This window comes from Necator americanus, chromosome IV (assembly GCF_031761385.1).
Source record: "Necator americanus strain Aroian chromosome IV, whole genome shotgun sequence".
Taxonomy (NCBI): domain Eukaryota; kingdom Metazoa; phylum Nematoda; class Chromadorea; order Rhabditida; family Ancylostomatidae; genus Necator; species Necator americanus.
Window position 1 is genome coordinate 37,068,786 of NC_087374.1, and position 26,257 is coordinate 37,095,042.

At 37.9% G+C, this 26,257-nt stretch overlaps 1 protein-coding gene across 10 annotated transcripts in view; it reads left to right on the top strand.

Annotated features, from left to right (window-relative positions):
* Positions 1-26,257, top strand: part of RB195_003882 (uncharacterized protein) — a gene marked incomplete at both ends in the record, with an annotated part of 77,762 nt that overhangs the window by 4,827 nt on the left and 46,678 nt on the right. For 9 of the 10 annotated variants that reach the window (XM_064201731.1, XM_064201734.1, XM_064201733.1 and 6 more), the window contains 5 exons: positions 4,379-4,506; positions 5,250-5,406; positions 9,043-9,141; positions 9,636-9,760; positions 23,998-24,117. In XM_064201731.1, the coding sequence (XP_064057611.1) occupies positions 4,379-4,506; positions 5,250-5,406; positions 9,043-9,141; positions 9,636-9,760; positions 23,998-24,117 (629 nt within the window). Of the gene's footprint in view, positions 1-4,378; positions 4,507-4,785; positions 4,822-5,249; positions 5,407-9,042; positions 9,142-9,635; positions 9,761-23,997; positions 24,118-26,257 lie in introns of all 10 variants that reach the window. The other variant, XM_064201730.1, reaches the window with a different exon arrangement.

Sequence of the window (26,257 nt, forward strand, 5' to 3'; positions counted from 1 at the left end):
TATAAGATTTAAAATCTCTTTTTGAGCTTTTTTAAGGATGCCTGTGATATCTTCCGCAGAAATAATATGTCTTATACACATGTCTATAAATATCTTGGGTATATTACAGGATTTTATATACAGTATTACGGTAGCAATCGAGTATATGTATAGAAACGATAAAGGATCAAGATTAGACCTGGTCTGTAGAATTCTCGTGTTATCTTCCATGCTTAGTGAGTGCGATTGCCTCAAATTGTGCACAAATTCTGAGGAAAATCCGGAAATTATGAGATTTCTGAAGAAATCTTAAGATTGTTCATTTAAGGCCTAAGGCTTAGGCGCGTTTAGTTTTATACAAAATCAAATACTACCGTAGTTTCTTTCTACATTTTCCGCTCTTTTTCTTTTTCTTTGTAGCTCATCATAAAATCGAATGTGAACGGACGTGGGCGCGAACGCCAGGTGGGCAGAGTTGAGTGCAAACCACGAACCCGTGACGAGTCCTACGTGCTGGTTGACGAGGGGCGAGTTCGGTCGACGAACTTCTCCCAGCGTTCGAGAAATGAGGTTGGGGATGCGACATATTCAGGATCGGATGTCTCCTGAATTTTACTTTGAGGATTTTGTGAAAGTTTCACTCACTTCCATAGCTTCGGACAATTAAAAAAAAAAGAAAAAAAAAAGAAAATGAAAAGAGAATCTGCAAAGGGACACACATTTCTGCTTTTTTCGCACTACGGAAAATGTGGTTGACGTTGCTTAGGAGTATGGTAGTTTTTACAGTACCCCTTTCTGGCAGGTGAATGAAACCTGATTAGTATTGAACTCTGACCTTAGAAATGTTTTTTTTTCCTGCCTTGGATTTCTCACCGAGTTTCCTGCGATTTGACGGTCCATAAGGTAAGCCATGGCTCAAGTTTATTTTTAAAATGAATCCCTCGAACCATCTCCGAATGAACTCTTTGCTCAGCCAGAAAACGTCGTGTTTCTTCAAATTTTGCAGAGTTTAATTGTGTCCAAGTCAAGTAACTGTTCTTACCTCTTTTTCCTATAGTGACATCCAGGATTTTACTATAATGCACGAATCGCGGCACTTCCATTAACTCAAGTAGATGGATACTATCTTCCCAGATTTTCCCATTTTCTGCAACCTCATTCTTGCGACATGTGGCGAGCTGAAAAAAAAAAACGCAGTCGTTTCTCTGCCTTTTTGTTCTCAAAGGCGGCTACTTTAGTCCGACTTAATGGAAATTAATGGTGCACCCAGGGTGAAGAAGCGGTCAACCTTTGTAGGTAAATCGCTATGCACGAGATCTTTAACGAGCAGATTGAACAATTTCAGGGGTATTGAAGAATGTAGAAAGGTCATTCCAGAAAATTACCTCCAATTCTTAGGTGAAAACGAATTGAATGAAAATCATTAAAATTCTTTTTAAGTGGTCAAAAGTTCCACAAAATGACGCAGAATTTCTGGTTTTGATCGCGAAATCGTTTTTTTAGAAGTAGAATTACCGTAATTAGTTCAATGCCTTCAATTTTCATTATTCTCTAAGTGAAAATACCACGAAGTTTGAAACGGATGCAATTGTGAAATGGTTCGGAGTACTGTGAGTGATGTCCTTGGAAGTTGGTAAGGTATGCGCAATGGAAGAGGTAAGTTGGACTAATTAACCAGTAAAAAAAGGAGAAAAACTATCGATTCTGTTTCTATGTGCTCCTTAAAATGATAGCATGGGAAAAACTATAAGAAACTGCTCTCTTTTTACTGTTCTTAGGAATATTTTAGTAGATTTCCTCATTAAATTAAATACCACTCCTCTTTCACCCGTGCCTGTTACCACCATTCCGTGATTTAAAGGCATCATTCCACGAATCTGAGGTGGTGCAGATTTCAGGTGGAGTATTCGTATACGGGATGGGAGACTACGGAGAGGGGGGTGATTCCGTCCATTTCTTCCTAATTGCCCTAAAAAACGGCCCGGAAGATACGGCTTCAGGCGTTTTGGCGTACTATTTTCTACAGGGAGTTCGATTGGAGCGCGTCAGCCTTGTGCGGCGCCGCATCTTCCGGGCCGTTTTTTACGGCAATTAGGAAGAAATGGACGGAATCACCCCCCTCTCCGTAGTCTCCCATCCCGTATACGAATACTCCACCTGAAATCTGCACCACCTCAGATTTGTGGGATGATGCCTTTAATCAGGTTAGGCTACGGTAACAATCGCTACAGCGATGAAATACGGTATGCATATCTCTAAAAAGTCTATTTTCGGGTTACAGTATGATCACAGATTACAGTTTTTTACTCTCAAGAATCATTAGTTACCATTAGCTTTCGTCAACAATTCCATGGCCCCTCGTTTTCATTCCAGATTCCTACGCTTCCCGCTACCACAATCTTTTCTGCTCAAGACTCCATCTATAAATCAAATGACCGTGACAATAAATAAAATGCAAGACGTTGCAGAAGCGCATCATTTTTGTTTCTTGGCAGATTCCAACAAGAAAACGTACACGCGGTAATGTATACTTTGCACTTCGTATTGATAAAACACATCCTGCAGTATAGCATCGCGCATCGGTTCTGGATTTCTTGCACTGGGAAAACCAGCAGATGATGGCGGTAATAATAGCATAGTGCTAATTACAATACAATCGCAATAATACTATAATAATACTATAACAACACAATAACAATAATTGTAATATAATTGGAGCACAGCAGCTTTCAAATACCATACTGATGCTGATAATCTTCTTCAAGAAGCAAATAAAAAATCAAAAAAAAAATCGCCAACGGATAATTAAATCCCATTTTAACATCATTTTACTGATTGAAAAAATTGAAAATGAGATAAATGAAACGGTGAAGGCTAAAAAATCAACTTAACCACAATTGTAAACCTCTATTCTGATAGTGAGAGGTATAAAGAGGAGGATTAGAAAGAAGATAAAAATTCCTCTTCCATATTCCTGTTTCCCAAGACTTTCGGCTTACTTAGGAACCTACTCCAGTACCTGTTTGAGCGAATTTTCCGTCCTTTTTTTCCAAAAATTAGTTCCTTTGCTATATTCGAAAAATTGCCAAGGGAAAAAGGATGTGCGTTTCCAAAACTGTGATAAGATTTCTCTTCTGATTGCTGGGGAATTCTTAACACAGCTTTGTTCTTGTTCTCCAGCGTACAAACCGTTGACGAGAACGTCGCAATTTCAAGTGTTCCGGAAATGTTTGCCATAAAAACAGGTTGTTCTCAAAAGCAGCTGCGACAGTGTTCTCGATTTGATCGTTCGAACGATAGGAATGTATTCGAACTCCCTAGTTATCTCTTTTTTCCAGTAAATAATACCGTCATCCGTAAAAACATCTTTCTTTTGTCTCAAACTTCTTTTAAAAAGGTTGAGCGAAGGAAATGAGAAATGAAAGATGCGAATGATAGAAAACCGAATGAATATATCGAAGAGTATGTATGTATGAATATTGAACTGATCAAACTTTGGAGCCCTAGCGCTGCACACCATCGAGACTTTGATGTTTCTACAGTAGACATCCGCGTGGTAGGACCTCTTGTTGGCTCAGCTTTCGCGCCAGAAATTAGCTACTGGGTTCCTTGCCATCATGGCGAACATACAATGTAGGCCAAGGCTTTCTAACCGCACCGTAACCTCTTTTATTATGCAAATTTTGAGAGACTAGAGATAGTGCTGGACGTAATGGGAATTTTAGATCGTAGTGACTGAGATCTTTATGGTTTTTTTGTCCCGCTTCCACATGGATTTCGAATGGTTACTGTAGTCTTCAAGAAAGGGCTGTAATGTGTTTTGATTTCATATTTCCAGTTCTTCTAAGGAGGCTGTGCATGCTCTGTTCAAAAAAAAAAGAGCACAGTCAAGTAACCCGTAGGAACAGTATCGGAGGCAATGTCCAGGACCACCCATATGGAAGTCTATAGTGCATAGCACAGTAAGTCTAGACGAGTTGTAATATTTGCTGCGTAAACACAAAAGGATGTTGCATAGAACTACTCTAGTTTGTTTAAATTGATTCTGTTTAGAGATATACTTAATATTAACACAAGGGACCCACTTACTGTACTATCGTGCCGCCGTTTGTTCACGTGATACGTTCACGTACACGCTTTTACTGCGTGAAAGTCCGACGAAGTCCCACTAACTCGTCCCTTGGTGTACTTTTACACAGCATGATACTTATTTCCTAAACATGTTGTTAATTCTTAAGGATTTCCTACGAGTCCTTTCTTCTAACTCGGCTCAAGCTTCCAGAATTCTTGGTGCCGCCATGTTTCCATGATTGCTACCTTTGAACATTAACACTCACTGACATTTTTGTCTTCTATTCGAGACTTTTTTTTCGATTTTCATGGATCGATGCAATTTTAGAGCTCATGTGCAACCGCCATCAACAGCAGTTCAACCGCCTGTAATACTTCCTATTGAGTCACCGAGCAGACGTATAGAGGCACGGTTGAGGCAAAGAATGATCAACGAGAGACTTCGAGCTGTGCATGGTAAGCTGGAACCAGTTGAGCTCTTTATCAATGAATTCCCCCCCAAGACTACGAGTTTTCTCGTGTGCAAGAAAATCCACCGTAATTACAGCGGTGTGATGAATGTTTCTTGAAAATAAGAACCGGTCTGAGAATGAGAGTACATGTACTCGGAGCGGAGCTCAGTTCCCCTTTGCTGAGATTTCATCATCCACTCCAAGCTTCCTCTGGAAAATTCAAGGCTTATCGCTATCTTGGGGCTCTGATTTCTCGGATGCATGTAGCTGTTCTCTTTATCAGTGAGATTCCAGGTGTCGTGGAAAATGTTCTGTGAAGGTTTGTCTTTCTCTGTGGATTCCTTTCAACACCGTTCGCTTCTTTTTTTCAAACATTCAATAGATTTATGTTATATATTATATTTAAATTTAGATTTAGACTAGAAAGTAATGAAATAACAATTGATGCCTTCGAATCTATGATCTTCCGCATCCATGAACTGATACCTATAGTGCTTTCTTCGTCTTTTCTATCTTCGCAGAAGAATAAGTGATTTTTTCGCGAGTGATCTATTTAAATCATCTTCTTAAGATTACTAGGAACAGGCGCAAGTGATCCTTTATGATATTGTCTCCATATCAGATTAGGTTTAAAAGATTTTCTTTAAAAAGAATTGTGAATAAAGTATTTCCAGGAGAATTATTGCCCCGATATGAGTATTTTTAGATGAAACAAAATCATGTAAAGAAGAAGCATATTTGTTTTAGTTCCAATCGCTGGCGATGATGGAAAAGCATCAATTCAAGAGCTCATGGATCGATATTTGAATAAATCCAGAGAGTCGATCACACGACAGAGCACCCCACCTTCACCGACGACGAAAAAAGAAATTGAATCCGAAGAGATTCGAAAGTTGCTCAATAGGTAAGCGAATGTTTACAAATGTTTGTTGAAGTCTTGTTAGGAAATATAGAGCTTCTCGTTGTTAAAGTTTATGCTTAAAGGCTTCACCCCACGAATCTGAGGTGGTACGGATTTCAGGTGGAGTATTCGTATACGGGATAGTACATTATGGAGAGATGGTGAACCCGTCCATTTCTTCGTAATTGCCGTAAAAAAACGACCCGTAAGATGCGGCTTCAGGCGTTCCGGCGCGCTATTTTCTACAAGGAGTTCGATTGGAGCACGCCAGCCTTGTGCACGCGCCGCATCTTGCGGGCCGTTTTTTTACGAAAATTAGGAGAAAATGAACGGAATCACCCATCTTTCCATAATCTACGATCCCGTACACGAATACTCCACCTGAAATCCGTACCACCTCAGATTCGTGCAGCGATGCCTTTAATCCTACCTGGTTTTTTCTTAGTGGCGTTCATCAGAGAATTTCATCGTGACTGTGTCATAATTTATTAAACATCTCTGCTTTAATTTTTTTATGGAACTTTATTTTATCTTTCGTCTTCAAGATGCTTTAATAGTGATTGTACCAGTTAGAAGTTATTGTAAAATGACGTTGGTTGCCTTCTATAGAAACGACAAGAAAGGCGATGACTGTAGTCCAGAAATTCTGCTGCTACACAGCGTTTACGTTGGAGAAGAAGTAGAGTGGTTGAATTCAAAGCGAAAGTTTGATAGATCTATTGATTCACCGTGCTTTTTGGACAAATCCGGGAATTCGAGTAACCGATCCACGTTCGAGTCGCTTCCACCGACGTTCACTTCGTCCCACGTCGTTCCGGCCATGTTGTTACCGCGCTTCTTTTAACTTTAGTTTTGGTGGTGGTAACCTTTTTGGCCGTAGTCTACTGCTGCTCTGTCATCTCATGCACTTTTCTACTCGGGAACATCCGTTATAAGTTAATCGTCGTTCTTGATTGTTTCTTCCCGTGCAATTCGTGCCACTCATACACTACGCATGACGTAGAAAAATTGGCATTTCCAGCGAAACCATGAAAGCAGTTGCTTTCAGGGGAATCTAGCAAGAAATTTCCTCTTGTTAGCACCTAGTAATTGTAGAAGAAAAACTGGTTAACAACTAGGTTTTGTCGTGATACGAGCCCCGCTGGGTTTTCACGGATTTCGAGCTTTGGACAACTTGTTTTCGAGCTAATCCATGTAAACATTTTGTTCTTAGTGTTACAAGAACTGTATCGGGCAGGTCTTGCAGTGAAGGAAGCAAGACAGAATTGAGTCTGATAGAGGCTGTTCCAGGTTAGCTAAAGACTTGGACTACCCTGGACTCTTGCATTTCAGTATACTTCCTCAATCCATCCAACGATCGGGTAAACCCGTCCATTTTTGCTCACACCCTTGCTGAGCGCCGAGGCTTTTTTTACATTTATTCAATGCGATGCGTTCGATCCACCTCACATTCTCCTTTTCGAGTTCAACACCTTTTTAATCTGAAATACGTAGCGCAGTCATTGTCATTAGCTCATTCGTCACATTACGACCAGTTCAGCGTGGTCGCCCTCTCGTCATGGTATTCATCTTCCTCACCTCCAGGTAAAAATCACGATCAATATAGTTTACAATATAACGTTCTCCTCGTGATGTATCGAATCTTGTGCCGCAGTAAATCTGCCGAGAAAAACTATGCATGCACAGGCCCGTGACAAGTGCCAGCTGAGGACGGACGCACGACGTTTGTTCCGGAAACAGACTGACGCTCGGACGAGTAACAGCTTCTCTATCACACTTCGCTATTGTTGCACATAGCCGACAAACTGCTAAAGAGTAGACTTCTAGTACTGCTAGCAGAAGAACAAGAAATTGGACGAGTTTTCGTGATTCATAAAAATGCCTTCAACCTGAGATCTCAGGTAGCGGTTTGGTCCATGAACATAGTTAATAAAATAGTAACAAATAAATAAATAATAAATAAGTATATATAATAACTGTGATTGCGCTCGATTCCCACTACTAGTGAAGAAAAAGGTGTGCTGAGCAGCCTTGATTGCGTGCAGCTGGAGCCGATGTCTCGAACAATGCAACTTATTACGGGCAATTTAACGCTGGCATTCCGCAACGCGTCCACAGTTGTGCAGGATGGGGACCTTTTGGTGTCTATTTGAAGACATCACCCCACGAATCTGCGGTAGTACTGATTTCAGGTGGAGTATTCGTATACGGGATCGTAGATTATGGAGACAAGGATGATTCCGTCAATTTCTTCCTAATTGCCGTGAAAAACAGCCCTTAAGATACAGCTTCCAGCGTTCCGGTGCGCTACTTTCTACAACGAGTTCCATTGGAGCGCACCAACCTTGTGCACGGGCCGCATCTTCCGGGCCGTTTTTTACGGCACTTAGGAAGAAATGAACGGAATCACCCCCGTCTCCATAATCTACGACTCCACCTGAAATCCGTACCACCTCTGGTTCGTGGGGTGTTGCCTTTGAGTCATACTAGTTGGATTGTTTCGGACGATCACTGAATTTCCCGGATTCCTTCCTGTAGAGAAATGGATCGTAGGGTTCGCGGTGCATTTTGACGTGGTAAGGAACCCACACCGAGATCGTAAGTTGGGGTAGTAGATAGCAAAACAAAGTGCAGTTCCGCTCATTTTTCTCTAATCGTCCTAAAGAAACAGTGTAGAATACGCTGTTTTCTACGATGATTTCAGTTCCAGCGCGAAATTTTTGTGCACGCGCCGCATCCACGAGCGAGCGGTCGAGGATTAGTGAGGTCTCCTCACCAGCCTATTCATGTGAAACCAATGAATAGGCTAAGGACAGAATGGACTAGAGTGTGTACATACAAGATTAAAAAAACAAAGATAGATACAATATGAGATGTCTGCCGACACGTTGTCCTAATCGCACGAGAGGATTGTAAGTAGACTCCAGAAATGACTTCTGAAAAAATAAACGCATTCGCTTGTACGCGACCTCGTCCAGTAAGTAATCTTTTCATGAATGTCATAGGTTTTCCTCGAGAGACTGTGGATAGGTCGATTGAGTAGGTCGGTTTTCCCTCAGAGTGCGAGCATCGATCTCTCACTCTGAGGAAAATTCTATTTTAATGCTTATGAAAGCACCTTTTCTGCAGTCATGTAGCTTTAAAGGCATCACCCCACGAATCTGAGGTGGTGCACATTTCAGGTGGAATATTCGTGTACGGGATGGGAGACTATGGAGAGGGGGGTGATTCCGTCCATTTCTTCCTAATTGCCGTAAAAAAACGGCCCGGAAGATGCGGCGCCGCACAAGGCTGGCGCGCTCCAGTCGAACTCCCTGTGGAAAATAGTGCGCCAGAACGCCTGAAGCCGTATCTTCCGGGCCGTTTTTCACGGCAATTAGGAAGAAATGGACGAAACCACCCCCTCTCCATATTCTCCCATCCCGTACACGAATACTCCTCCTGAAATCCGTACCATCTCAGATTCGTGGAGTGATGCCTTTAAGAAACTAACGATAGTTTAAAAAGTCAATCAAAAGTACGTCAGCTGCTATCTTTAGATTCATGATCCCGTGCGGAATTGCTAAAATCGTGCAATTCTTACATTTATGATTACGATTACGTGTCACAATTGTTGGTGTGAATTTAAATGATTTCCAGGTACACTTCTCCAGGCGCTGGAAGTCATCACGAGCCAGAATTATTGCCTGATTCAACGACTCTTGAAGCGGAACCTGATGAAGAGGCAACAAAGGAAAAGTTGGTTTTATTTTGTTGTTCTGCTCGAAGCGTTTGAAGCGACGCTGTGGATAGAGCGGTTGGAATCAAGTTGGGACCATCGTGGACGGCAGCGATGGCTGCTGCTGGTAAGGGTTCCGCCACAATCCTAACCGCTACACTCCACCGCGTCGGTTCGAGCGCAGCCGCCTACGCAAATGCACCGTGTTTCATTTCGTTTTGACCCTAGTGTACTTTCTGTTACCTGTTCTGAAAGATCTTGCGAATCCGCGAATTGCGAAAAATTTAAATTGAGGTGTGTTCTTCGAAAAGATTCAGTCAAGCTGAATAATGCTTTGTTCTGCTTCGTGTTGTTTAAAGTAGGCGGTCCATGCCGACAGTATTTCATTATAGTGCTGACTTGATTCCCTCAATTTCTACCTTTTAGACGTTTTACAATGTTATACAAATAAATTCACTATAGAAATAAAATTGACATTAAATTAAACTTTTTTCTTTATTCTTTGATGTTGTAGCTTGGAACAACTTCCACCGCTTCCGATGACAGACAATGAAACTGATGGACGTATTCGGTGGCGTACTGATATCAAACAAAAGAATTCCGAATCAAGCAAGAAACCGATGAATGTGTACTCCACCAGTAAGTTATTTAACTTATAGTTTCGTCTTATTTTTTAAAATCATTTTTTGCTTTCTTTTTATGACATTTACACTGGAGTGTTGAATCATTGTTTGGTTTCACATCGTTTATGGATGTGTTTTCTTTTTTTTTTTGGCCTTGTATTTCGTGGTATGACAGATTCCTTCCGTTATTTGCTCGTTTCAGAAGTTTGTCTAACCGACTGATGAATATTTATTTATGTGGTCAGGTTTTTATGTGCTTCTATCTTTTTCTCTTTGTTTATTATTTACAGTTTCTAATTATATCAAGGAAAACTCAGTACCGCATAATGAACTGTACCGCAAACTATGTTTCGCTTGTAACGCTTACTATTTTAAAGAAGTGCGGTTCTTTTGCAGTATGAAAGAGAAAGAAATGTTTCTTGAATGTGTTGCACTGAAATGTGTTGCAAAAGAGAAAAATAGAACCAAAACTTCCAGGAAGGATGGATGAAAACACATTGATAACATCATAAATCGTATAAAATTCTTGATACCATGATCAGAAGCACCTATATTTTTCAGTTTTTTTTTCTAAAAGTCACATTAATGGACAGTCGTGAATGCGTTGGAATGGAAATCAGTACTGTAAAATCTATTAATAACAAGAACACGTCATGCATACATGTGTCACCGTTTCTGAAAACAGAATGGGGCAACTTTCCATTGTCAGGCATTGTCCGACTTGTACTGAGTGCTGGCTCACTGTCTTTTACCGAGAAAGGCAGAACAGATTCTTTTGGTTCAGTTCCTTTTTTAATTAGAACGTTAAGATCATTAAGATCCTACACATTACTTAATAGAGAATTTTTCTTGTCGCACTTTCTTATCGATGTAGAATTCTGGCTAGGTTCTTTCGGAGTAGAAGCGAAAAAAACCAAAAAAAAAAAAAACAACAACAACAACAGAGGAACAGGAAGAAGTCACTCAATTTCATTTTCAGCATTTCCTGTGCCCTATTTCACATTTATTCTTTTTCCCACGAAATAGTTTGACATATTTTATTTTTTCTTATTTTTTTGTACTCATGATCCACCGCAAAAAAAGACAGCACCAGTTTCTCTTTGACAGTAAATTGGGTTCAGGTTTTCGTAAAGTTTCTAAAAAATTTTCTGTTCGTAAGATTATCTGACTCAGACAAAGTGTGTTTCATTTTTTATCTTTCTTTTCTGGTGCACCATTGGTGTATCTGAATAAATAAATAAATAAATAAATAAATAAATAAATAAATAGTGTTGCTTTGCTCATTCATCTTTAATTCAATTTCTCTTGCTCGACATCAAATTGATCAATCGTTCCTGATTTTACCTTGAAACGAGAATTTCTCAAACCGGTTATATGCAATTCAATTATTCTTTCCCTAATTTTCCAGATGCCGTTTACTTTTTAGTGATCAGATTTAATCATAACAAAGACTTTTCTTATACATTCTTCTATCGGCTCCCTGATTGTTCCGACACCTTATTGACTCATCCACAGTTTAGTCAGTGGGGTCTGGCGAATTCTTTCTCTATTCCTTTCTTTCCTTGCATTGAAATCGAACTCTTATATAATACTTTTGTCATCTTTCGAATGCATAGAAGAATGGGGTGTGAGTCGTTTCAAGGATTCAATAGGAGTCTCACCGATTACGGTACTATTTAACAGCAGGTACTAATTTTAAAGCATGTGATGGGGAAAAATTCCCAGTTTGAACAGTAAGCACCAAGATTATAGACTTATTCCTATAAATGTATGTTAGGTTTTAATTATCGCTTTTTCGTTTCGTCTGTATTTTCGAATGATTCTCACATCTTTTTTTTTTTTGAAACGAGAACTGATCACATTTTCGATTTGATTTTGATTTACAGCTGTGTGTTTTCGAAAATCCAAGGATCCAAGTAATGTTAAAAGACGGCGGCAGCTGGTGAAGGTCCCATCACATATGTCACATGAAATCTGATGGACACATAATATGTAGTGCTGTGATTGCTTGTTTGTGAAAAGTTCCATCTTCACACACCTATGTCTATGTCACCTAAGAAATCTGCTCATAAAGTATGACTCTCCGGAGGGGCTTCCAGAAGAAGAGAAGTCATCTTGAGCAAAGTCCTTAACACAGAGACATTGGGAACTGTGTTTTTCTTCCAATTCCCTGTTTTAAGGGCTCCATTAGAGGCAGAGACTAGAGAAAATCCTCGTTTTCAACCATTACCTCCTTGTTGGAAAAGAAAGTTTGAAAACATTGGGCTACAGGAAGAGAAAGTTTAGTTATTTATTATTATTTAAAAGCCGCATACCACGAATCTGACGTGGTGAGGGGATCCACTGGAAAAGCATCTGGCTGTAGATTGCGCGATCAGAGGTGGTTCCACTCATCTCTCCCTAATCTTCATGAAAAAATACAGCGTGGGAATCGCTTTAGTTCCGACGAGGTACCGTTAGGACCCTCCTCTCTACGTACGTTTTGGTGCCTTTAGCAGCCTATTCATTGATTTTTTTTGAATAGGCTGATGTGGAGACCTTCGTAATCTTCGACCGCTTACACTTGGATGCAGCGCGTGTCTAAGGATGGCGCGTTGCAACTGAAGTCATCGTAAAAAAGGCTCATTCCACACTTTCCTCATTTTTTTAAACGACGATTTTGGAAAGATGTGCTGATCCATCACTGACCCCCCCCCCCAAACTACAACCCTAACTCTAGATTTTTTTGCGGATTCCTTCACCACGTCAGATTCGTGCTATGCTGCCTTTAAATGTCACTATACTAATTATTTATTTTATATTATTATTATTTTGTATTTATTTCACACTTATTTCTATCTTTATTTGCACTATTTATTTATTCTACTTTTAGTATTAATAATTTGATTATTCAATTACTATACTATTTAATTATTTATTTCCTCTTCCATTTTCTGATATTTTCAGCAATATGTTGCATCGAGATTTTGTAATTTTGCCTTTTAATCTATTACCGGGTTCTTTCTTTAGCCATCTACGGATCTCTTTAGCCAGCTAAGGATTATTGCTTTTGCCTAATGTCCCTAATTGATTTGTAGAGGCAGAAGTCATACTTCTTCAACTTGCTTCCTACTGCTTCCTTTTTAGTTTGCTCCATTACTTGCGAAGATCCTTCTAAAAATAGGTATCCCACGTATTAATTTTGCTTAGGGTTAACTTCTCGGCCTCCCTATCCTCTCTGCCTGTTTTCGTAATGTCCCCTGGCTTATCGGTGAGTTTGCACGCTAAGTTTTTGGTACAAGCAGAATAAAACTCCGTAAGAGTATTTAAAAATCAGAAAATTGGGAAATACGTTGCTCGAAATTCACAAGAGAACCAAACTCGAAATTTTGAAAGAAAATATTCGGCTGTGGAACAACTCTGATTTGATTTTTCAGTCCGAAGTTTTCTCCTTGGTGAGAACTTTCTAGAACCTAGGAAGTAAAAAAAAGTGACGTACGTGTCAATATGTCTTGAAGCCGCATGGATTTCTCCACCTATGATTTCCCGAACTTTATGATTTGGAATAACACTAACTCTTGATGTACATATGAGCCAATACTTTCTAGTCTTCGCTCGGGAACGCTCGCGCTTCCGATAGTTTCTCGCGATATTTGCCCAGCGCTGCTCTCAGCGCATATAACCTGAGAGCGATTACGTCAGGGTATTCACTTTTTCAAAGATTACCATCGTGATCGAACGAACAGTTTCAGAAGTGGCCACTTCAACACTTTTCAACAATAGCGAAAATCTCGTCGCCCGACGTTCTTCTCTCCGTCTGCCGCGAAACCGCGACCATTTCCTTCTTTTCTTTGAAAACGAGTTTCTACATTTGAAAAACCTTAGCAATTCCTATAGATTCTAACAGGTCAACGATTGCGGTGTTTATGATAGCACCTTCGTCCTCCTTCTTACGGTTATTATTCGAGAACCAATGTTCATTTTCTCCTCGCTTTTAGGAATTGACATTTCTCCAACTTCCCATCCTTTTCGTGAGGGTACTTGAGCAGCGGTCGATGTAGCATCGTTCTGAGAAAATCTTTATTTCATCTGAATACTCTCAAACAACTAACGGTTTTGCACTTATTTTAAATTTATAAAAAAAATTTCTGCGAAATTTAAAGATGATTGTATTTTCGCATTGCTTACGAAAGATATCTTTTACATATAAATAAAGTTTCATATACAATAAATGGGCGTTAGTATAAAAGAATTTTTGCAGAGACACCTCTTGAAAGATAAGTAATAATATAAATTTATGAGAATTAAAAGCGAGTAGTCGTTTGGAGACTTTGCAAAAAAAAATCCTCTTCAAAATATTCTCCTATATTTGTTGCAATGATGAACGGAAGAAAGCAATAATCGATTGCCCAAAATATACTGTATCTTTTTCTATCTATCTTACCTTTTATTCTATTTTTTGTATCTATTTGTTTGCATGTTACAATCGAGTTTTATTTAAGTATGCTAATTTAGAAAAAAAAAACCCCTAAAAGTGGCACGAGGAATCGCCGCTTATGAATTCTGCTCAGCTTCTTCAGCTTCGGAATTTCTAGGTGTAAGAATAATTTCAGCGTTTAGGTGAACCTATCCAATTTCCTTCTAAGCAAAAATTAACAGAATTTGTTGACAAATAGGTTTTGAGAGTTTAGGATACAGAAGAAAATTGAATTTTTTTTTAATAGGATTTGAAAAAAATTAAATAATAAATTGGAAATTTATAAATTTGTGTTTAGGATACAGTGTACCTTAATGGCTTAGTGAGGCATTAAGGCATAGCATTTCTGCATCCTAATCTCCAATCGTTTTTTATTGAACAAATTTTGCGACAACCTAAGGCAACATTCCCATAACACGAAGCTGCAAAAAGGTTTCGTGTGCACAAGAAGTCTTAAGCTAGAATAAGCATTAGGCGAAACCTTTACTCGCTGATGTTTGCCTTACGACTTCAAATCAGGGTTTAGCGGAACCGAGTCGTCACGTTTGGGATGCGTTTGGCAAGTAGAGACCGTATACATACAAACGCAGGTCTTGGCGCTGCGCAGCGTTTCGGTGGTTCAGAGGGGCTGACTGCACTGTGTTTTTGTATCGAAGCGATGCTTCTTGTATACTCCTGAAGTGAAAACGTTGGCTTTTGTTCAATAGAGATTTTTTTTTGAAAAGAGAGCTCCCAAAGGACCATGTCCCCGCAGGCAACTATCTGTGCGATGTCCTTTCCTTCGGTAACATTTTTTTTTCTTTTTCAGAGAAAGTTACAAATCTGATTGATGTTTTGTTGTAGTATTGTGGACAATTTTCCGTCTTCAAGCGCAAGTAATTTTAAATTGTCTTCTCTTGGGTTTTCGCTGTAACCATCATTATCAATCAGTATCAAGTGAGATGATGCGTTTCAACGAGAACCGTTGGACCAAAGCCCGTAGGCGACTGGGTCCCATGCGATATTACACGCACTACTGAACGACCGCCGATCCGATGGTCAAACTTCTTCATGAAGTCTTTCAAAAAAAAAAAAACGTTGACGCTCTTCGTGTCCCACGCAAAAGGAGAAACTATTGGACGACTCTGGCACCTCTGATCGGTGCAAAATTAATCGCCCTGCCGTGTCGAAGAACAACAGGAGATGAGATCAGAACGTGATCAAATCGGAACAATATCTTCTCGTCCTCTGTCAAAAGGAATGTCATTGTCATTGTCATTGCGATGCCACAATTTTTCGTTCTATCGCTTCAGTTTTAGGGAACTCAATTGACAGGGTAACTTACGGTAATCATCGTGTAGGCTATTTTGCACCTTCTTTATTTGGTTGAGAAGTTTCGATTTTCTCCGAAGTTCAAAAGTGCGGTTGATCGCTTTCTGTCGCGGCAAAGTGTTCGTTAAAGAGACATAATAACGGTTATAAAGTCGGTTCTTTTCTTTGTGTTGCGGTTTGTTGTCGTCCCATAAACCGAACCCGAAATAATCCTGAAAGTTTATTAGCTGTATTTAAGAAAGAAAACACAATATAACAATTTGGAAGTTTATCAATCCAATCAATTTGTTCCCCTTTCTCCCGAAAATTATTAAATTAAATCAAATAAATATTAAATAATACTAAATAATTAAATAAATAAATTAATTTAATTAAATAATATTAAATTAAATTAAATTGAATTCGGAAATTATGTATAAAAAAAAACTATGTGGATGATGTTGGAACTGCAAAATTCTCAGGTTTTGCTTGTTTTTCCTTGAAGTATGTGATCTTCCTATCTTCCAACTGTTGAATGATCAGGAATTTTAACCGTTTTTTTTCCTGGAATAATAATTCGTCAACGTGAAGCACCAACTGCCGTGATCAATGTGCATTCGTTCTGTCAATATCCAGAAACACGGTTGGGTGAGTGAAAGCATAAGCAATGAACAAATGAGTTAGGTGGTTCTGGAACAGAAAACTCAAACCATCCATCAAACATCACATCGGTCACGTGCGGTTAGTGGTTCTTTTAGCGCAAACATTTTGTTATCCTTCCCAGCGCTGGACGGATTCGTGAAGTAACATGTGCGAAAAGGCAGGAAGGAACTGGCTAGGAATTTAAAAAATATAATAATGTCTTCGAAATTATTTTATTTATTTATTCATTTATTTATTTATTGAACGATATCACAATGTTCAAATGTATCGGTGCACGCTTCGTCTCTATCTGCTCACATCGGTGGTGGTGGTTCGCATCCAAGTTTCTCCGGAAACTCCGATACGAATGAGTCTCTCCATTCTGTTTTTGGTCGGCCACCTTGTGGCTTCCAAATCCATTCGGTGAATCCTCCGTTCAGCGATCATCTTAGTCATTTACTTCGTATAAATCAGGAGACTTCCAATTTTTAAGATTTTTTGTCGCGATTTTCTAAGAATATCCGAATTATATGCTATAGAAATTGCCTCAAAACCGCGATGTGTTGCTTTTGATGTCGCAGAGCATTTCCGGAACGATTTTATATACTCGTCTTATAGCTTCCAGAGTACTATTACAAAAATAATGGATCAGAAGAAGAATGTGATTTTTGGGAAGAATTTTAATATATCATTTTCCTTCTGGCAGTGTTCCTTAAATTACAAAAAAAAAACTCTTTCGTTCCTGTACTGGCTGTACAAGCATGTCAGGACATTTGTGCTCCATTTCGGAAAAGGATACTATCGTTGGAAAAACCCTAAGCAGATGAGAGTTTCATCGAATCTAGACTCATTGTTTTTTAATTGAAGATTAATAAGTCGAAAGACGAAATGAAGTTAGGAAAAAAGAGAAGAAAAAAAAGAAAAGAAAAGAAGGTTGAAGAAAAACAATACATCATTTATTTTGTTGCTGTTTTTTTTCTTTGGGAAAATTTTTGTTCAGTAACAAAATGGGAAAAAAAGGAAATACGATTTATTCTTAGTCTGGCAACGTTTTCAACGGCCCTCCTTCAGAAACTCAGTCTCTTTTGAACGATTGTTATACGATAGCTGCAGCGATGACGTGATTCCGGCCGGGATTACTTCGAGCAAGCAAGTGCCGACCCCTGTGTGCATCTGCTAGCTTGATACATGGATCCTTTTGAATATTTAAGGAAAATTATGAATATTCCTCCGATCGTTTCCTGTGGTCTGTACGAGAAAATTCAATTTCCGATCAGTTTTATTATTTTTATTATTATTTTTCAATTTTTCATTATTTTACTTGTTTAGCTTTGAGATAACATAGAAGTTGATGTCGATCAGTGGTGTGTTCAACTACAGTATGATTGACGGGATTGATGTATGGTTGAATTAGAGGAATGTTGTTGCCGCCTACATCCAGAATATTGCGGGAACGGTGTAAGAGATAGAAATTACGGAATGAGAGATTTGAGGGAAATTTTTGGAAACGTTGGATGGTCAAGAAATCTTATAATATAAATTTTTGTTGTAATTTTTGCCATGCTCAATTGATTGATTCGTAACTAGTATCAATTAAACTCATTGTCATTTTTTCTTACCAGCAATTAAAATTCATTAGCAAATAAAAATACTATAAACACAACATGTAATGTTGAATAATATGTATAATATTACTGAACATACTTGTAGATATGTTTTGAAAAAATAGTTTCTCTCGTCTGGATTTGCGGATGAATGGAAACAAAACCGATGCAAAAATGCTGCAGAAGCTCTGAACTACCCCGACCTTATGTCCTGCTTTTTTTTTTCTGTCCTTCTTTCCTGCCCTACCGTTCCCTTTTTTCTTTCCGGTTCTGGCGCACTTGTTTTTCTGATGACATTCCGTCTTTTTTTTCCCGCTTTACTATTTCCCAGCAGATGAGCAGTGATTGATTGGATGATTGATCGGAACCTGATCATCTTTGAACCTATTGGTTTTGTTTGGCGAAGAGTATCATAAAAAGATGCGTAATAAACTATACAAAATGATTTCTAGTAATTATTTCTTTTTCCTCCGCCTCATTCAGCTCCTCCTTCAGGGAATTTGGAATGCCTGGGCTGGGATAAACATAGTTGTTCCAATAATTTGAACTATGAGAAGTCAAGTGCTCACTATGTGGAAACAATGATCTTTACAATAAATGTAGCGAAAACGTTTCTACTGATCAACGAAGAAGTGCAAGTGTAATATTATCAAATACAAAGGATGATTGTATATTCTGGCAGGGAAATGTGCACGTACACGCACACATGGTATACTGTAGTCTCCTATAAAAATCAACATATTCACTTGAGGCCCTCTTCTAATTTTTTTTCCTCTCAATTTCATTCATCTTTTACTCAGTGTTTTGTCCGAAAGTATTCATCTAAGTACGTTTAGGAAAATGAAGTATGCATTTAGCCGTACGGATAAATTAATAAGTACATATTAGTAAATGTTATCCTGTTAACACATCCTGATTTCTACGCTCTAAGTTCCAGGACCCAAAACTCAGGACTTTCGCGTAACTCAGGCAGTAAATCTTACCCAGATTAAAGTAAGTGATAAATAAGGCCATTGACAAAGAGTTGTTTTTGTAGGAAAGTTAGATTTTATCTCACCAAAAAATTCAAGAAAAATCAATTTTGAATTAACGTTAAGTTAACGTTAGCTGTACAATACTCTCCCCTAACTTGTGTTTTAAAGTCCATTATTGTCAATTTGATTCGTCGAAAATCTTCCGAGTTATTGGAAAATTGAAATAAAATAAAATAAATCAAATTAAATCAATTTTTGAAAACTTTAATGGAACATACAGAAATTTTCTCTCTCTCTCCTCTTTCTTCCCATCTTTCTTATGGTCTTATTTCTTTTCAGCTTTCTTTTCCTCCTCTCTTCTTATCCGGCTTCACTTCGTCCTTTTTCTCTTTGTTGTTCTAGTTTTTTTTTCCTCAAATTTTCGCTGTTCTGGATTGGCTGAATAATCACAGAGATATTCGCAGATTTTATTTTGATTTGAAACCTTTTTAACCAGTTGTTGTAGTATTCCTTCACCTCTTCCTTTTTTTCAAAATACTTTTAAACGTTCCCTTTGGGTAGTGATTTCTTGCTACTTGAATATCGACTTTCGTTGATTCTGTGTCAGTGGCTGTGTGGATGTGGCCAGTGAAAGGTGAACAGAACAGCTGTTCCGACGGGCCGAAAGCTGAAAGAAACGTACAAATAATATCGAGGAGGCTACTCAACAAAGTTCCCCTTCACCTTCTTTGAACTCAACAACTGCTCTTTTATTCGATCGATAGGCGGTCCGGAAGTTCACATAGTCGAGAGTTCATTATCGTTTTCGCAAGGTTGTCTGTCGTGCCTCAAAGTAAATACTGGCGAACCGAAACGACTTGTACATCACTGTGTGCGTTTTTTTTTCAATTGTTCTCTGCAACCTATGCCTATATTCTTTTATTTGTTCTTATTTATTCAGTATTATTGAGTCTATCTCTCTCTCAGTTTCTTCGTGTGAAACTCTGATCGGTGCTCTCCACCGAGCAGTTGTTCGACTCACCGCCTCTCACCTCGCCAGCGGAGCTCGCTTATCTTACATTCGCATTTCAATGTAGTGAACAGCCCTTTGCTTCTTTTCCCCATTTTGAACCTCAGCGTTGAGTTTTTCTCACCTCTTAAAAACAAGGATTTTTTTAGTGGTCACTGGCAAGCTTATGTTATTTCTATGTCTACCATGAAATATGTTTTGGAAAACTCACATCGGTAAAGCTATCTTTTTTTTCTGTCTTATGTTGGGGAATTGTAAAAAAAAATGTGAGGAAAAAAGGTAGGATCCTCCTAACGGTCTCGAATTCTTTTAGAAGCCATTTTCCGTGCAAAACTAATAAGTAAATTTTAAAAAGATAAAGAAAAAAAAAGATAAAAGGAATCAATCACTATTTCCCAACAGCGAAAGTTTCGTGCCGTCTCAATCGATGAATAATTCAGCCAAATTTCCAGAAATTTCGGATGACGAAGCGAATCATTGCGTGCACCTCAAGGGAATTTTTTCCCCTTGTCATTTAGAACATTGCAAATGGTTAATTTCCTATGTTACTCGCTTGAAAATGCGATTTGCAAGAGTAGTTATTACTTTATTACTAATATTAATAAAAACATTAATATTTTGTATGTATAGTATTGTAAAAAAAAATATATTATTATATTGGAATATGTTGGAAAATTGTAAAAAACTGTGAAGAAAAAGGGAGGATCCTCCCGCACATTTCAATTTTTTTAGAAGCCATTTTTCGTGCAAAACTAATATGTAAATTTTAAAATTATTGCAGAAAAAGTTGAATTTCCGACGAAGGTGCACAGTTTGAAAGCAAAAATTTTACCTTCCAATTTAGTAAAAATTTAGGAGAATTTAAGAGAACCTGGGATAAATGGTTCTGCCATGTATTTCCAGTATTTTTGCCTACAAGTTGAGAAAAAAATCAGAACGTGGTGACCGATGGAACTGTGTGCTTCAAGTGCAGTTCACTGTTCATGTTACTTGCCTTAAGAAATTGATTTATTAATGAATAATTCTTGAACTCTCATCATTCAGAGAGAATCCTTCTTAGAAAATGTTTAAATTCAACTCAAATAGCATTTCGTTTGATTTTCTGGATTTCAAAATAACAAAAATAATGTGGCACTCAGCTTATGCCGACTTTTTTTTCCGAAGAACAGATTAAAAATCTTCCCAAAAATTTTTGTTGAGTAATTATTCATTCAATTCCTTTTAGTTTCTTCGTTTCAACAGTTTCATTCATTTTGTTTCAACTAATTAAATTTACCTTTTAATGTTGTTCGCCGATTTTTCTCCCCACTTAATTTTCTTCTCGTGGTCGGTGAAAAAAAAAACCTCTGTTGCTGTTATCTCTGTCTGCCTGCTGTTCCAGTGAGTAATGAAGTTCTCAGGATCGGTGTCGGCGAGTTCAACATTAGAAAAAATTTTCCATTGCGCATCAAAGATTGAAAGGGGAGGAATTGATTTACATTAGAGCAACAAATATGGAACTCTGGTTGTTCGAATGTTTGTTCTCTTTCTCATTTTTTTTTCATCTATACCTTATAATTCGAGAATGATTCACTTTATAGTTATGAGAATTTGACGGTTTTGTCATTTATATTCATTTTCCACGGCAAGGGTTTAGTGCACGAATAAATTTCTGCGATATATGTAGGAATCATCCTTATAAATGAAACGAGAATCAAAGAAATACATTTGCAGCTCTCTTTTATTATTTAAAAGTTTATGATATCAGAATTTGGGATGAATGAGCCGATCACACAATCGTTAAAATCTAAAACATCCGACTTATGCGATCTTTTCCATGATTTATCCAAATATGGATGCTTCTTCTTTTGTTTTAACTGTTCCCTTATCAAATGTATTTTTCAAACTGCATTTTTTAAAAGAAAAAATTCAACAACATAATACAACAATACCCTATTACCAGTTACAATTTTGTAAATCTCGAACAATTTTGAATTGAAGTGAACGTGTTGTGGCGCATCTCGAGCGGTTTAGTAAACCTCATACGATTTATCCTTCATCCTAATTTTTAATTTTAATTTAATTTAATACTTTTTAATTTTTACTTAATTTTTCTTTAATCCTGATTTTTTTTTTACTCAGTACGCAGTAAGAATTACCGTACTTCCTTTGGTTATCATGCGTATCTATAGAATGTTTTATTTGTTTTAGTCAAAAAGTCAAAGTCATTTTTCAAAAATAAACAAATGGCAAATACATAAATGCAGCAGTTCGACGGTCTCGTTTCCATTCTATTCTATTCCTTAATCACGTGTTTTTTGGGCTGGTAGTCATTTTTTTTAACTTTTGAAAGTTGAAAGATGATTTCTTAATTTTCTTGTGAATTAAAAACAACACGCCAGAAAGAAATCGATTAGATGTAAATGTTCGGGTGATGGATATTTTAGTATTGTTTGTGTAATCGCATAAGACGTCCCGCTTCTCCTTTATGCCGCGATCATCGCTCTCATTTTATCGATCCTTTTCTTTTCCTACTTCTGCACCTTCTAAAGTTTTTTTTTTTCAAAAATGACATTTGCTCCTAGAAGTGAACGTGTACATGACTTTGGACGTTTTTTTTTCCTCGAATTAAACTTTTTCGAAATTCACACGACAGCTTCCTGGGTGACCGCTGAGTCACCAACTGTTGCTGCTGATGATATGTCCGATCGCCGTCGGCTGTTTTCCTGCTCGTCATTGAGACAAGCAACGGCGGGGACCAGGCGACCCGTGGGCGGCATTCGACGATCGGAAAGCCATAAGCCCTTTATCTGTGTTCTTTTCTGACTCATTGTACTCGTTCGAGAGAAATGAGGTCTTGTTCCAATTTCCATGTGGTGTTGTTTGGTTCCTTGAGTGTGTTTGTGGTGCCTAGAATGGGTTTAGGAGTTGATTGTCAATTTTTTTTTACTGAAATGTTGTTGTGTTGAATTGTTTTTGTTAAATGCTGGGTCATGCTTTTTACAAGTATGTTACTCTGACGTTGATAATTTTTCTTCTTTGAATTATAGTAATCCGTGGACCCCTCATACCCGGCATTGCTCGACGTCAATCAGTTCGAATGTCGAATTTCTTATATTCGTTTTTTGATGTGTCTCTTAAAGAGGGAGTCGGCTGCGTTGCCTCCTCGTTAATTCGTGCAGCACTGGCCCCCATAGCGATCGAATCGGATTTTAATCAATTTAAAGGCTTCTTTACTGGAGTTTTCCTTTTAAACATCTTCAAATCAGCACCAGCAGCTCAGATATTCTCACTCAGAATGCCTTGCGTCAATTTAATGCCAGATTTTGGCTGGAATAAAAACGTTCTCTTAAAAATCAACAAAAATGTTTTTGTTTCGAGCTTTGAGAGGAAACATTGATGAAATATTTTTAATTAGTTAAAATTTATTTAATAATTTAATGATAATATTAATATTTCATACTCAATAATTTAATTAGTCAAAAATATCTCATCAATTTTTTCCTTTCGAAGCTCGAAACAAAAACATTACTTTTCTTGATTTCTAAGAAATCGTTTTTATTCCAGCCAAAATGAAATATTTTTAATTAATTAAAATTAAAAAATCGGTTTGTACAGCTCCCATTCATATATCAGAGTATCTGGGAAATTCGCAGGAATGTTTTCATTTCGTCTAGGAAAAAATGCTGGAACCAGTAAAGTTGCGATTTTGTAGAGAAAATTTTATCCTATTCATGATCAATGTTTCGACCTAAATAATTGAGGTTCATAGAATGCACAATCCATGCCTTTGGAAATTGTCAAGTACTCTCTGGTGGTAAAATGTAGAGTTAATTTTTTTCAAAATGTTTTGTTAAGGTTCTTTTGTAGGATGACAGCAATCTTTTGTACTTTAAATGTAAGAGGACTTTAAGTGAATCAGAAGGAATTTTGTAGTTTGTCAAAGGATTGTCAGAAATTTCACTGGGAAATTCCCGAATTTCTCCTATACCCCTTCTTCGTCCACGTTTCTCGAAAGTTCATGTCTCCGATTGTGCGGTTCCAATTGCGAATTCCACATATCCAACTACTTTCTGGAGTCAAATATCAAACAGTCTTCGCAGTTTCTCGGGCACTTAGCGTTTCCTGCGTTTGGTGTTTGCTTAAAGCACTTGATCGCATGTTCCACTTCATTTCTCATAGAATGTTTCGGTCGCAAAGAAACTATCGCGCGAACGGTTTGCCAGTTGCCGTTCTTCCCGGGGGGTTTTGTCGGAAAATCTCCAGTTCCGCTACACATATCATATTCCATTTTTTCAGACACTACTCGCATGCCGGTTGGCGGTGGGTCGTCTTCCCGCTCGGGGCGCTTGGCGCGGATTAGCCAGAGTAATATACGGCCGTTCGGCTCGGGTGGTGTTGGTGGCGGATATGGTCCCGGTGAGTTCCCTTCCTTCTCATTTCTATGTTTCTGTTTAGGTTCAGGAAAAAGTACAGGAAAGACAGGAAGATTTGGAACCTAATGGAAATTTTAAGATAGCAGCTCCTCCAGATGTTTTTTTTAACTACCCTCAGGAATAGGTAGATAGAGCAAATTTCAATCTAAGAAAATTCCCCTGATGAAGGTGCTGTGTGTTCTGTGATTTCAGCAGAAAAATTGGAAAAAAACGTCCAGACTCTGAAAGGTAGTGCTAAAATTTCATAGAGAAGAGATTTCCATTAATTCCATTTGCTGAATTTTTTCTTGTGGGAGATATCAGATTGGGTATCGAGACGTTTTATTTATTATAAACATTCCATATTTGCTTTGTCCTAACTCAAATTGCTTTAGAGCTCTACCTAAGTAAGGAAATTTCATTGGAATCAATGTGCAAGCAATTTGAAATGACTGAAATATTTTATTTCCTCGTTCTTCTTCCTTTTCTTTTCTAGAATATCGTTGTTCAGTTTTGCCCTTAATTATGTTTTATTTTTTTATGTTTTTTTTCTCTTTATCTCGGCGATACTAAGCCTGAAACTGTTATCAATGGATGTCCATAAAAGAACGTCTTTGCCAGTCTTCATCACTCCCCGAGGGCTATATGTTTTGCTGTTTCTTCGCTGAGTCCTTAGATGTTCAGGAAAATCCCTGATTTCAGTTTTTTCTTAAGTGATAGAGCTAAGACTTGTTTCTTATTTATACAGATGAATCACATTCACCTCACGTTCACAGTGGCGACCTTTTCCTCATTCAAACACAGCGAGGAAAAGAGCTCCTCTCATCCTGCACCACATCATTTCGTAATCACACAAAATCCTGCAAGTGCAGAAAACATTTCATTTATTTGAGTTTCGTTGCTGCACACTCAAAATTGTGGATAAACGATGTCTTTCGAGCAGATGTCCGCAAACCTACGTCCAGTCCTTATAGTCAAGAAATTGGCCTGAACAGATACGATAGGAAAACTGGGAATTTTAAAGTTCCTGTTTTTACTGGAGTTCACATAAATACCTGCAAGGATTTGAAGTGATAGTTTACTTTCACTTTCGTATAATGTTTTAAAATTTTAGAAGATAAACTTATTTGAATTATGGAGAGTGTATAAACTCTCAATGTCGTTTAAATATCGTGCCATCACTTTAACTCCTTTTCCCTCTGTTGGGGTTTCGAGAGCTGAGTAAACGTCCAGAATCTGAAATCTACTGCTAAAATTTGATAGAGAAAAGATTTTCATCAAAATATGAATTTTTTTTTACTATACTACACTATACTATACTATATTAAGAATAGAATGTTATTTTAGTACTCGCTAAAAAATTACATGTTTTACGTTAAATTAAGTAAAATGTATAAATGATTCATTTCTGATTATCCTATACGTTTACATAGTTTCTGATGGCTTTTGTTAAGGTCTACATATGGTATTTGTTTATATTTGTTTACCAGCGTTATTGGGAACAAATACAAATAAATAGAATTTCTACAAAATTTTTCCGGAAAAAGAATTCCCGTAAATTTTGAGTTTTTTCTCGAGTGAACAAATCCCAAGTGATAACGAGCCTTGCTCTTTACGTTCTAGATGATTCTGGAGCGATTACCTCGTCCTTGATTGTTTGCCAATGTCTAGAAATATATCTACATACGTAGTGCCCACCATTATTCATTTGAAAAACACCTGTGTCGGGAATGAAACTAGTTCTTAGTGCTCTAAAAGAGTACGTAAACGTTCACAGAACAGTTTAGTCAATTTCTAAACGTTTTTTTTATTTCTTCTATTTCTAATTTTTACAATCGTTGCCTTGGAATCCGTTAACGATCACCGAATAACAGCAGCTATACGCTACATAGGCTAGCATGTTTTTCAGCAGCACGTGGGTCATGAATGGGAAATTCTCTCTTCACGTTCACCTGAGTGTCCCTTTTAGCTGCCAATATGGAAAACAATACACGATAGCCACGTTGAATATCGCGCATATACTTTATGCCTCGATCCCTAAACAACACTCTGAGATCGGAGGTTGAGGTTTTTTTTTCGAGTCGTAGCGATGACACGACTGCCTTCGCTTAAGCGCCAGTGTCGCCAGTGTGGAATTTTCTTCG